The sequence below is a fragment of the Anolis carolinensis genome, chromosome 1 (genome assembly GCF_035594765.1).
Source record: "Anolis carolinensis isolate JA03-04 chromosome 1, rAnoCar3.1.pri, whole genome shotgun sequence".
Taxonomy (NCBI): domain Eukaryota; kingdom Metazoa; phylum Chordata; class Lepidosauria; order Squamata; family Dactyloidae; genus Anolis; species Anolis carolinensis.
Window position 1 is genome coordinate 161445191 of NC_085841.1, and position 12678 is coordinate 161457868.

A 12678-nucleotide genomic window follows, 5' to 3' on the forward strand; every position below is an offset into this window, starting at 1 on the left:
GGTGCTGTAGGCTATATTTCTGATGAAGGAACTGACAAAACCACCTCTGAATATACCTTGTGTAAGATAATCTTATGAAATTCATGGGCTCACCATAAGTTGACAGACAACTTGGAAGGCACATGTGAGCGCACACGCAAAGACAGTACAGTTAACGCTTACCTATCTGGCATGTTTTGCCAGTCCACTGAGTTGGGCAAATACACTTAAACCCATCTACTAGATCCTGGCAAGTCCCTCCATGGCCACAGGGATTTGGAGAACAGTCATCAATATCTACAGAGAGAGATTGAGCTTCAGATCAGAAATCAACATTTGGCAGTCACATTAAGCAGCTATGCACATCTTTATCAAGGGCCACCCTGAATCTGGAAGAAGAGATCCAACTTCTATATCAAGAGGTGACATCCAGTTTTTAGTACATCTCTTGCCCCTGAGCATTGTTCTGGATGCTTCTGACATCAATTTTATATGAAAAAGTTCCAAGCAGTGTAATGTTCACAGAGATCAAACTTTCAGAACTGAATGAACTTTGAAGAAGCACCAAAATGGTGCTTTTACATTGATCCAATGTAAGAATCTGGAATGTTTAATTTTTACACTACATTTGCCAATATGGTCTAGACAGCATGGCTACTAGTGGGAAAATTCTGGGAATTGTAATTTAAAAATATGAATTTTTACAAACTCTGCTTCTAAAAGTGAAGTGGCTAGTTCAGAAAGGGTGACATTGAAAAATACCCATTCATAAGAACAATGTGGTCCTAATATCCACAGGAGATACATTCCCAGCCATTGTGTGGATACGCAAAACCACAAAGAATAGTGAACCCTTCTGAATAAAAGGACTTCTGGCTCAAGAATATCATAGAGCCGCACTGGGGCACCTAGAAAATGCCTAGAGATTATATATTTTGTCAAATGTGGATAAATGAAACATACTGCTCTGGTGCATATTAAAGTTGTACTGTATTCACAAAGCCATTTTTTACTTACTGCAGACCACAACCACAAAGCAACTTGTTCAAATTTGGGTTTAACTCAAAACAGAACAAGGATAAATATTCTCCAACAAGATTATGTTACCACTTTTCACCCTACAAAAACTTATCAAGGCTGTTCAATGGTATCTATAGCAATCAGCAGACCTCAGATTCAGGGTTACAACAAGGGCCTTGCCATTGGATTTTTGGCTTGGGAAAGGGACAATTATAACAAGGAAGCCAACAGAAATAGTCAACTCTGAATTCTACATTTTAGCACATCCTGAAACAGATTTGGAAAATGTTTTGCAACTTTGCTTCCAATTTCTCCTTCACCCCTTCCACTGTGACAGCCAAATCTTTAAAAGTAAGGAAAGTTTTGTTCAGTGGTCATCACAAGGAGGTCCAAAGGAGTTCCATCTATACTCCATTTAACATTTGGACCCCATAAGACCCCCCATAAAAATGAATCTGAGAAATCCTTTAACCAAACACCAAAAATGCTAGATGTTCCTAACCCAAGCCATGTCTTCTCCAAGCCAGATTTATACACAAACATACTGATGTGCAGAGCACACTTTAAAAATAAATTATGCAAGCCTGAGAAATTGAGATTTCACCAAAATACAGATTATAGTGCCAACTAGTATGTGTAGCATACCAAGATTCTAAAGATATTAGAATACCCAGCAAACCATACCGTAAAAAAAGAGCTGAAAGTAGTACTGTTTCTTTTCTGATAGTAAGTCACTGCTTAGAATATATATTTAAAAAACCATCATGAAGAGCCATCTGAAAATCCACACAGCTCTCAAAAAGCATGCAGTTGCATTTTATGAAATTTAAAGTTGCATTAAGTTGGAAATTCAAACTTACTAAGTGTGCATGTTGGCGCTGCCCAGCCTGGTGCACAGACACACTCAAATCCTGTCGAGGTTTCAAGGCAGGTTCCTCCATTGTGGCAAGGATCCGAAAGGCAGGCATGTTCAGCTGCAGTGAGAACAGAACCCTCTTTAGGACAGCACTATGAACAATCACTTTATCACTCAATTGAGATTCTCAGCCTTTGTTTGATTCTAAAGCATGTAAATCATCCACGAGCTAAATGTGAAAATGATGTGTAAGAAGGGGTGGGGCTGGAAGAGACCGTTAAGCCACCTGATCAACAAGTCATCAGCTTGCTTTTCAGAGGCCACTTCATACTTGCTTTATGACAGGTGTCACCATGCTTCCTACCCATCTCAAATAGTACAACATTCTAGAGATTTCAAACAATCATAAAGCCACTAGCCATTTGTCTATACTAAATATGGAAGACACATTGATGGAATCAAAATAGTTCATTCTCCCACTTCTCACAGACATATAATTCAGTCCTCACCCTCAGGAATAATGCCTTTAGGTTGTCCTCCTTTTCCAAAATACATTGGGCAGATGCAACAATAATTCAGCCACAAACAAGCAGCTGGTGCAAAATGTGACCTTCCAACAGATCTTTCAGGATAGCAGTTTTTAGTTAGCATAGTCAATTCAAAGTGCCCATGGGTGATGCACCCTTCAGATGCTATCGGACAGCATCCATGTCAGGTATAGACAGCATGGATGATTGGGACTAATGACAGAAGATGCAATCCAACATTTGGAGGGTCACACATCACCATCTATGCTTGGAAGTATGTTTTTGTTCTCTCCTCTTGTCCCTCAATCATGTTTTCTTCAGCATGCAACCTAAACCCATATCCAAAAATAAAACTGCATTTTCTTTCAGTTCTTACCAATTTCACAATTTTGTCCTGAGTAACCCTCAGGGCAGGAACACTGATATTTGTCTGGGCCAGTGTTGCTGCAGGTGCCTCCGTTCAGACATGGGGGGTGGGTGCCACAATAGTTGAGATCTGAAATGGAGGACCACAAGTCCAAGAATTAATAAGTGTTACCTTGCACATATTCAATGCTCTTGACAGGATATACAACACATAGACTTCTGAATTACACACCCGTGAACTTGCATCCCAGACCCAGAAGCAAAAGCCAAAACACAGAGGATGAGATTGTTTCTCAGGGCATCTTTGACCCATAGTCCCTAACCACCATCAGGTTTAGCAGCATTTAATGCTTCACACGTGGCTCCCTGTTGGTTTCAGACATACCTTTATTGCAGAACTGGCCACCCCAGTTGGTTTCACAGAGGCACTGCCACGGTTCATTGCAAGTGCCATGGACACAGCCGGGGTGTGGAATGCATTTGTCACAGTACTGGCCTCGCCATCCATACTGACACCTTCAAAAGAAGGGGGAAAAGCTTGCAATTATTTCTCTCTTTCTTAATACAGACAAGGGTTACAAATCCCTACTTTTATTTCCCATTTAAAGATCATTCTTTCAAGGGCTATTTTGGTGGTTCCTTATAAACAAACAGTTTTAACCAAGGTCTCTAAAGGCAGGCTTTTCACAAAAGAATAACTGTTCTGGGAGGCCCAGTGTGGTGCCATTGAAGACAATATGAGGCTATTCTGAATCGCATACAAATGGAGGCAGGGGGAGAGTGAGTGGGTGCACACTATAGATCAATCTCTGGGCTTTGACAAATGGATTATTTAAAAAAAACGGTGGGGGGAGAAAATGTGTCAGGAGGAAGAACAATTCCCTAGGGATCGTCATGAATTTAAGGATCTAGAGACACTTTAGCAGAAAGACAAACAACCCAAGTCACAGCTAACTAGAGCTTTCCTGACACAGCACCTCTGCGCAGTGCTGAGTTGCTTTCTTTTTTCTTCTTTTGCGCAATAGGCATCATATATTAGAAGAAAAAGGAGGTAGCTTCTGCCTCAAAAATATATTAATATGTGGCAGCAGTAACAGGACTGCTCAAATTATGTGACTATTTCCATGTGTATCACATTTAGCTGCATATATATTACAAAATTGGTTATTTTTTTTAAATAAAATGTTCTTCTCCAGATACAGTTGAGCACAGCAAATCCATATCCAAGATGTTTTTATCTAGAGTTTGGCTCAAGAACTTATGTCTAAAGTATTATTTTGCTGCAAGAAACCAATTTGATATAATAACAGAGCAGGCAAAAGTAATCCATTATTTAAAAACTAAACAAAACCAAGCCCCCAGACTGCCCCCCCCATTCACAAAACAAATATGAGGCATTAAAGAGAACTCTCCAGTTAGAATATATTTCATGATGAGATACTGCCATTTGGTTTGAAAGTTCAATAATATTTCAAAGAGGGAAAAATTGTGAAAAAGTTTGAAGCATGAAATCATGGGTTAACTGAAAGTGCATTTCATTAGTGAGACCTGGGAAGAAGCGACCAGCAGCAATTACTCCCTAAGCTGCCCCTAACTTATCAAAATAAACCTTTCCCATCCAAGTCAGTAGGGCTTTTGACTTTCAAAGCACTCCCCTGCCCAGCAAATCCTTGTCATGGGAAAAGCGATAGGGATCTTTCCAAGGGCTAATCACTCACAGCAAGCAGCCAGGTTTAACTCTCTTTCCAAAAATCTCAGCCGACAAACCACTCCCCTCATTAATTTTTAAGAGCAGCTTTGAGGGAAAAGACCTGTTCAAAAGCCTCTGGATGTCTTGATGCATCCGATAAAGCAGAAACAAAGCAAAATATTCTAAACCAAAACTGAGCCACCGCCTTCGTCATAGGAAAACAGAGCTTTCCTTTTTGATACAGAAGCTACTAAAAGACATAAAGAGAAGGGATACCATTCTCACTTGGGCAAACTTCCACTGAACTCTCTGCATGCATTAGGTTGTGGCCAAACTAAAGCTTACAAAACAGGCATGCCAAGGGGGATACAGTAGTCTCTGGAGCATGTGCGAGCTTGGAAAGGAAGGATCAGAATTTCTTGGGAAATAGCTTCTCTTCAAGCTTCAGAGCATGCCTCCAAAAAAGGTAGACCTTACTTTCTAAATGTAGGGCACAGCCCATCTTGATAAATCAGCAATGACCAATGTGAGAAAAGCCAAGCTGTGCTAATTTTAGCAGAAAAATTTATTAAATCTTTCCATATTAACAACATACATTGTTGTCTTTTCATGTGAGGCAAGCCTGGCTTACAAACAGATCCATAAAGCCATTTTTCATTTTATCAGACGCTCCCCCTTTCTGCTCCAAAACCAACCAGAGAGAAAGAGGGAGAGGGAGACAGAGAGAGGGAGAGACGGAGACTTCTATGCATTATTGTTTCTGCTCTCCGAAAAGCTTTGGCTGATGTTTTATTTTTAAATGGTTGCATTTGTAACATAACAGACTATGAGTCATCCTAACTTAATGGAAAAAGAATTATAATCTTGTTCCGCTGAGTCCAAAAAGATAATTGAGGTTGGGGGTATCAGGAAGGACAGCTAAAGCACTGGAGGACTATGCAAGAGGAGTGTGGGAAAGTTGCACCTTAAGTAAATAAGGGCACTAGTGCATGTCTGGGCAGTGAGTGGGAGGTGAGAGACACAGTAAGGCTTGAACTCTGGAAACAAAGCCTGTTGTTCTGGCTAGCAAAGAATGTGGGCAAACCCCGTAAGGCACTTTTCAACTGGATGACAGAAGTGCAAATCTTCTGGAGCCCTGGCTCAGGAGCCCTCTTGGTATCTAGCCCAATTGAAACAGGGAAAAGTTGAGGGGGGAATAAATACTACAGTCCAATGTGGCACAGAGAAGAGAAAGCTGCAGAAACCCACCACGCCCCTCAGTTCTTATGCGTTAGGGAGTGTCAGATTTTAACACCACCATTGTCTGAGGACTGATTCATGGGTTACTGAGGGCTTGGGGGAGGTGGGAAGGAAGCAAGCTAATGCAGGTTTATTACCCGGTGAGAAAAGAAAGAGGTCCACCCAAGCTCAGTTCCTGAACATATAACTGTCTATGGCATGCACAGAATATGGCATAATCGAGCACTCACGCAGGCTACCTGCGTAAAATTCACATTGGAAAATCGTAAGTCGCCCATCATTGCACACTCTCTTTCTGGCTTCAGGTGTATGCACATTGAGCTCTGAGAAAGAAAGGTGGTAACAGGAGAAAGGGCACTTTGCTCTCTTTCTGTGCTATGATCTGAATGTGAGCAACCCAGCCCCATTACACATCTGGAAACTGGAAAGCACTGGCTAAGGCAGTAACTGCTTGTAACTCCTAACAGCTGCTCTGCCCTCAGGACTCTGGACAGACACAAGCCACCATCACAAAAGTCAACTCACACAAATGATGTGCCAAAAGAGAATTCCACATAGGAAAGCTAGGGACAGTTTGGGAGGAATACCACCCACAGATCTCTTCCATCTGTGGTGTTGTTCTGTCAAAATGTTGACAGTACTTCATGTCTTGTCCTTTGCAGCCAAAGCAATATAGCCAGACCTGGTGGGAGCATGCCCAACTTGATGGGCACAGGCAGCTTGATGGGTAAAGAGGCAGCAGCCATTCTTTCCATCCTCTCCTCGCCCAGGTGCCATTGGATTGTGAGGGGAAAAAGTGTCCAAGTGGGATGGCAGTGACTGCTGACTGGACATGTTAGGCCAACAGTAAGAGCCAAAACGCAACACAGAAGAGCATTTAAATCAGTGGTTCTCAACCTGTGGGTCCCCAGTTGTTTTGGCCTTCAACTCCCAGAAATCTTTACAGCTAGTAAACTGGCTGGAATTTCTGGGAGTTGTAGGCCATAACACCTGGGGACCCACAGATTGGGAACCACTGATTTAGATCAACTGGGATGCTCCTGAAGGTTGGGGTAACCTAAACATCTTGTTGCTGTCAGAGGCCTATTTGGGTTGATATAGAAAAGTCAACCCAGCATTCATTGGCTCAGCCTGGGAGGCACAATTCCCCTCCCCATTTGTATTTCCTACATCATCATTATTATCATCATCATCCTCACGGCTCAAGGTGGGGGGTAAAATGTATCACCATAAAATATGTACATTAAAACACACTACAGCAATACATACATATATACCATGGTGTGATATACCAGAGGAGAAATCCTTCCACATCCACTTGTATAGCCTAAGGCATTCCACAAGAACAAGACCCCCATGCATTCCTGTTGCCTTTTCCCACTGTATAAACATGTTAGGATTCCACTTCAATGAACATGGAACATGCATCCTATGGAATCTTGGGGTCTGTTTCTTGGTCAGAGATACCAGAGGAGCTTCCTGGCCAAAGACTAAAAGCTACCAATCCCTGGATTCCATATGATGGTGAGCAATGGCAGCTAAAGTGGAATTGAATGTGTAGGGTGAAAGGGGCATGGATACTGACCCAGAAGAGAAAGAGGTAAATCATGTTGTGGAAGTTTCTGATCAAGCAATTGTGGAACTGCTCTATCCAGCTCCCCGTATGGGTACAAAGGTAGTCTTTGGTGAGCCATGGGAAACGTCTGGTGATGGTGCTGGCTGCAGTAGCCCTTGCCCCACTGCCAAGGGGCTCAGGCTCTTATATGGCACATAGAAAAAGAATATGCGTTCTATGCAGCTGAGCCCCTGGAAGGTAGCAGGTGGTTTCATGGTGTGTTTGTGGCTCCTCTGTGCGAGACAAACATTATGCTAGTCTGAAAAGACCCAATCAAATGAGAATGAAAAGGAGAGGAAAAACCCTGCCATCCAACAACCCTACTTAGGTGTAAAAAAGGACAAATCAACTCCTTGAGTACTGAAGGAACACACCGTGATTCTCAGCTTTCCAAAGAAAGCCCTTCTAGTGCTTGGCTCCAAGCAAACCACCTCTTTCCTTCTGTCTGCTCGCCAGAACAGAGGATAGACTTCAAAGAACAACGGCAATGCTCGGCCTTCATCAGCATCTACAGACAAGATTCCATCCCAGCTATTAACCTCTCATCACTCTGTAGTCTGGCTCCCAAGAGCAGAGAGACCAAGAGGCTTCATTAATCCTCTTCTGAAGAATGGCTGACTTTTGCCTATTGATGGGAAAAGCCAGGGCAGGCGAGGGCGGGGGTGTGCTGGTGGTAAGGGAAGAAGGGGTAAAGGAGTAATGCCATTAAACTTACTAGAGGAAAATGCCTTGATCAGCGTATTATTCCAAAAGTTGCACAGGTAATGAAGCTGCAGTTCATTATGATACAATGACAATATATTTTGCCCCAATAGTCTTACATTTCTCAAATGAAGAAGGTTTAAAGCAAGCTTCTCTAAGGGAAGCCTCCATCCAATGCAAGTATACTTTTGTCTCATCCACATTGGAATGAAAAACATGCACTCAATATAAGGAATGTAGAGCAACTAGGAGTGGGGGGAGGCCTTAGTCCTTCCCTAGTATTTAATTAAAGCAATTTTGATTCTCTAAGAAAATGAAGGTTGGTTTCATTTACCTGCACTCTCCTGGAATTTTGCAAGTGCCATGTTTGGGGCTGCAACCTTGGCGACAGATAGCTGCAAAGAGAAAAGAAAGAAGGGAAATTAAGAATGAGGTAGTTTTAATGGTACGGCACCGATCCTTTCCAGGACCATAACTCCTGTGGGAATGTTTTAATCTCTGGCTAGTATCGTAATCCGAACAAATCCTAGGTCTAAACCACTCCTCCCCTGGATCAAGTCTACCAGAAAAGCAACCGAGATAGTCAATGCATCATGACATTAAATCCAGCAAACTACAAAGATAGGATCACACAATGATCCTGATCAAAGGCCTTGTTTTAGCACAGGAAACAGGCTACTTATCTCTATCTTTTAAAATTAAAACCTTTAGTATCCTACAACATTCTCCATCTCAACATTTATTCCTTTTTGAGAGGTTATATGTGTGTGATCATGATTATAACCAAAATAATTAGCTATTTATCCATTATTTTTATACCCTGTTAAGAAGCTACTGATATCAAATGTACATTATCAATCAATGCACATCAGGGTTCCCTGTTCAGTAGCACCACTGCCAACATGGAATGACTAAACTCAAAATACCAAGTGCGTTGTAATCTCAGAAGGAAGCTCCAGCTTTCTATATACTTTGAAACATAGCCCATTCTGTGCCATGTTTGACCACTTAAAGTTGTGGTAGAGAAGAGGCAGGGAACAGTATGGAGGGATAATTGTATTGTAGCTAACCTTCCAGGAGGTGAATGGCAGATGTGATTGAAGCAAAATATAGATGGTCATGGACAAAGCAAGCACAGCCGCTCTTGTCTGGTTCCTATACACAGCCTCCACCCTCTCTGTCCCTCTTCTACAGATGCGTGCAAAGCTATTCTACTGTCCCAATGATGAAGTGATATTTGAAAGGAGCTTCATACTAGAGCAGGGGTTCTTAACCTGTGGGTCCCCAGATGTTTTGGCCTTCAACTCCCAAAAATCGTAACAGCTGGTAAACTGGCTGGGACTTCTGAGAGTTCTGGGCCAAAACACCTGGGGACCCACATATTGCTTTCTTTATTGGCATGATGTCTGTTTTAATGTTGTCACTGGCATTTCCTAATCCTCATGTTTACTCCTTCATTCCCTTTATCTTGTTATAAAGAAGCAAAGAATATTCCTAAATATTCTCCTTCTGGATGAGAAAGGCTATCTTTGTTTTTATTGGATAACTGTTTTATTGCTGTGTTTTGATATTTGATTGTTTTATCGGGCAAGGCCCCATGTAAGCCGCCCCGAGTCCCTTCGGGGAGATGGGGCGGGGTATAAAAATAAAGGTATTATTATTATTATTATTATTATTATTATTATTATTATTATTATTATTATTATTATTATCTCAAAGTATCAAGACACATTTCCAATAAGAAAAGGGAAAGTCAACCTATGTGGGAGCAGCAGTAGTAAAAAAAGAGGACTTTGCACAAAACTTGCATTTCCCCCAAAATTTTTATATATATATATAATCTGCACCTATTTTGTAAAAAAAAAAAAGTCTCAAAATGCAAGAAATTTTCAGACAGTGTCTCCAAACTCTCAGAAACTTGAAGAAGTGGGGAGAAACCTCCTGAATTTTTTTTTTGCTTTTTACACATAAGAACAAAATAAAATAGCATTAGCATCTCAACCTGTCACTGAGTTTTGGAACCTCCAAGGGAGCCCAATTATTTTTGACATTACGAATACTGGTACATCCACCTTTACCCAGAGATACAAGAATAACAACTCTATCAAGTAGCTGGTTGATTGTTTGGACTGTTATGCTTCAGTAAGTTTAAAACTGATCACACTGAATAATGATATGCACTACACCCAGCCAAGGAAATAAAATGTTAGAATCACAAACCTTTATTACAGTCAGGACCCATCCAGCCTTCCAGACAAGTTTTGTTACCATTCTGATCGCAGGTGTAGTGTCCAAAGAAATCATCTCTTGGCCGACAAAACTTGTTGCAGCCAAAGCCATAATAATGTTCATCACAAGTGACACGGATCTGATATTCAAAATGGGCCACACCTGCATTTTGCTTCAAGACCTGCCACTGACGGCTTGGGTTGATCATGCCAGAGTGAGATGCTTTCTCAATAATGCTGTCTGCATCTAACAGGAAAGAAAACAAGCAAAGGTCAACAGAAAGGAAAGAACATATTCTACACAGCTTAGATTCAGATACGAGGGACTGAAGCAAAACATCAAGAATACTGTCGCTGAGCAGATTAGGGTGTGTTAATGTTCTTGGACTGAAGCTCTCGGGGACTCTAGCCAGTACAGCTGAGAGTGATGAATGGTAGGATTTCTAGTCCTGTAACATCTAGTGGGCCAAATGTTCCTGGCCCAATTGGTAAGTGTGTGGTTTTCAAATGAGATTTGGATTCTCTCCCAGGCACAGAGCTGCTCGACACATTCTTTCTTTCCACTTTGCTTTCCGACATGCTACATGTGTACCATCCTGTGCAGCAAGTGTACATAATCCACTTTGTATGTAGGAAACCACTGCTAAACACTGATTTATTTTTTACATTACACAGAGAAGCATTTCAAGCATAACTTCATTTAGCCACACAGTAAGACAGCCAGTTTGTTAAGAGTGCTACTTATTCAAGACACATTTGCTTGTGGGAATCTTAGATAATATTTATTTCCATTAAACTACAAACTAGGAACTGTCCTGAGGTTTAGGCACTGGAAACAAGACTGGTCCTTCCTGTAGGATTAAAATCTGATGAATGAAAGATAAGCTCCGTTTGTTCCGGTTGTGTCTGTCCAACAAGAGAACAGGCAATGTCCATGGAACAAACTTCCTTTCCCTTCCAAGTATCCCAATCTGTATCTGCTCACATGGTTTAGGAAACCATTTGGAACAGCTTTAAGGAGATGAACAGGGGATGAGTATCCCAACATTGGATAGAGACCTTTATTCTTAGATGGTTACATCCTTTTTTTCTTTTGTGCTTTTGTAGCTCTGCCAGTTGATATCATTATGCACATTAAACAACTCACAGGCAGGACTTAAAATAGGAAGGAAGAAGGGCCAAAACAGAACCTTTATGAAAAACATTCAGTAGAGAGAGGCAGACAGCCTAAAAGCTGGAGATGAACTTCTGAGAACATCAGCAAACTTCTTCACTTATGAACTTCACTGTAAGAACTCATCCAGTCAGGCATTCTTCCCCTGGAGAGCTTTCACAAAGCCCTCAGGCCATACACAGCAATGCTGTTGCAGTAGTCTATTTGTTCTTGGCAGATAAAGCCAAAAGTTTCCAAGCAGACAGGTAGAAGCTGCTAATCCCTTCTCTTCTTTAATAAATCACCTGATTTATATTAAGCAAAACAAAACATGATGCTGTTAATTATACTTCTCAGAAGTCAGGGCTCCAACTACTTCAGTGTGCAATCCGGGTACACAGGAATCAAGTCCCACTGAACTCTATGGGGCTTATTTCTGACCAGACATGTCCCGGACTGCACTGGAGATGTGAGCATCAAGGAAAATTCTGACAGATTTCCCCAGGCTCTTTTTCAAACAGAGGGTCATCCCATACCAGGCTGTTCATCTTAACTTTTACGGAATGCCCACAGCAGCTACATAATATGCTCCAGACTTTTCAGATTTCGCATTTGCTTGGCACATTGTGTATACATCTGTGGTATTTCACTTTATAGTCCAGTCTTGTGACTTCAATGATCTGACAGTGGTTTACGACTTGCTTGCTAGCAGAGGTTGACTGCAGTATGAAAAGCTATCATAAAATAGCTAAAATGTGCTGCCTGCAGACACTGAGTAATGGCACAAAAGCGCAGGGGAGAACTGGTGGGTGGAAAGCTGGGTATAATAAAGCCAGCAGCCAGCCAGTTATCTGAAATATCAAATACCATTCAGAATGAAAACAAACTGTTGGAAAAGTGCCTGCACATATTTTTATTTTTATTTAAAAAGAAAACTCCTGACTTTAATTTTGTATGGCATCATTTGATTGTGTTTCAGAATTACAATCTATACAGACATGTAGCCACAGACATAATGTCAATCTTTAAAGGTTCAGTAACACATGTGACCATTGTAAGATGTGTACTTTAGTGCTTTAAAGTAAGTCATGTCTGAAGTCGAGAAAAAGCATGATTTTGCCACATTTTCTTTCTGCTATTATTTAAAATCTGGAAAATCTCCCACATTTTCAGGCAAAAATAATTAAGCATGTGAATGTCCCTTGTGACTTTTCCTATGTAAAACATAGATGAGTGTATGGAGCTGTCTGATACTGGGCTGACCATAATGAGTCTTTCTGGCTCAATCCCGCCTACGGTGACC

General features: G+C 41.3%; 1 protein-coding gene across 1 annotated transcript in view; it reads right to left on the bottom strand.

Moving 5' to 3' along the window:
• The window catches only part of jag1 (jagged canonical Notch ligand 1), a 52679-nt gene that overhangs the window by 17278 nt on the left and 22723 nt on the right, over positions 1-12678 (bottom strand). The window contains exons 4-9 of the mRNA XM_003215336.4: positions 10215-10469; positions 8329-8389; positions 3134-3264; positions 2759-2878; positions 1860-1973; positions 163-276 (exon numbers count right to left, since the gene is read on the bottom strand). Of these exons, the coding sequence (XP_003215384.2) occupies positions 163-276; positions 1860-1973; positions 2759-2878; positions 3134-3264; positions 8329-8389; positions 10215-10469 (795 nt within the window). The remainder of the gene's footprint in view (positions 1-162; positions 277-1859; positions 1974-2758; positions 2879-3133; positions 3265-8328; positions 8390-10214; positions 10470-12678) is intronic.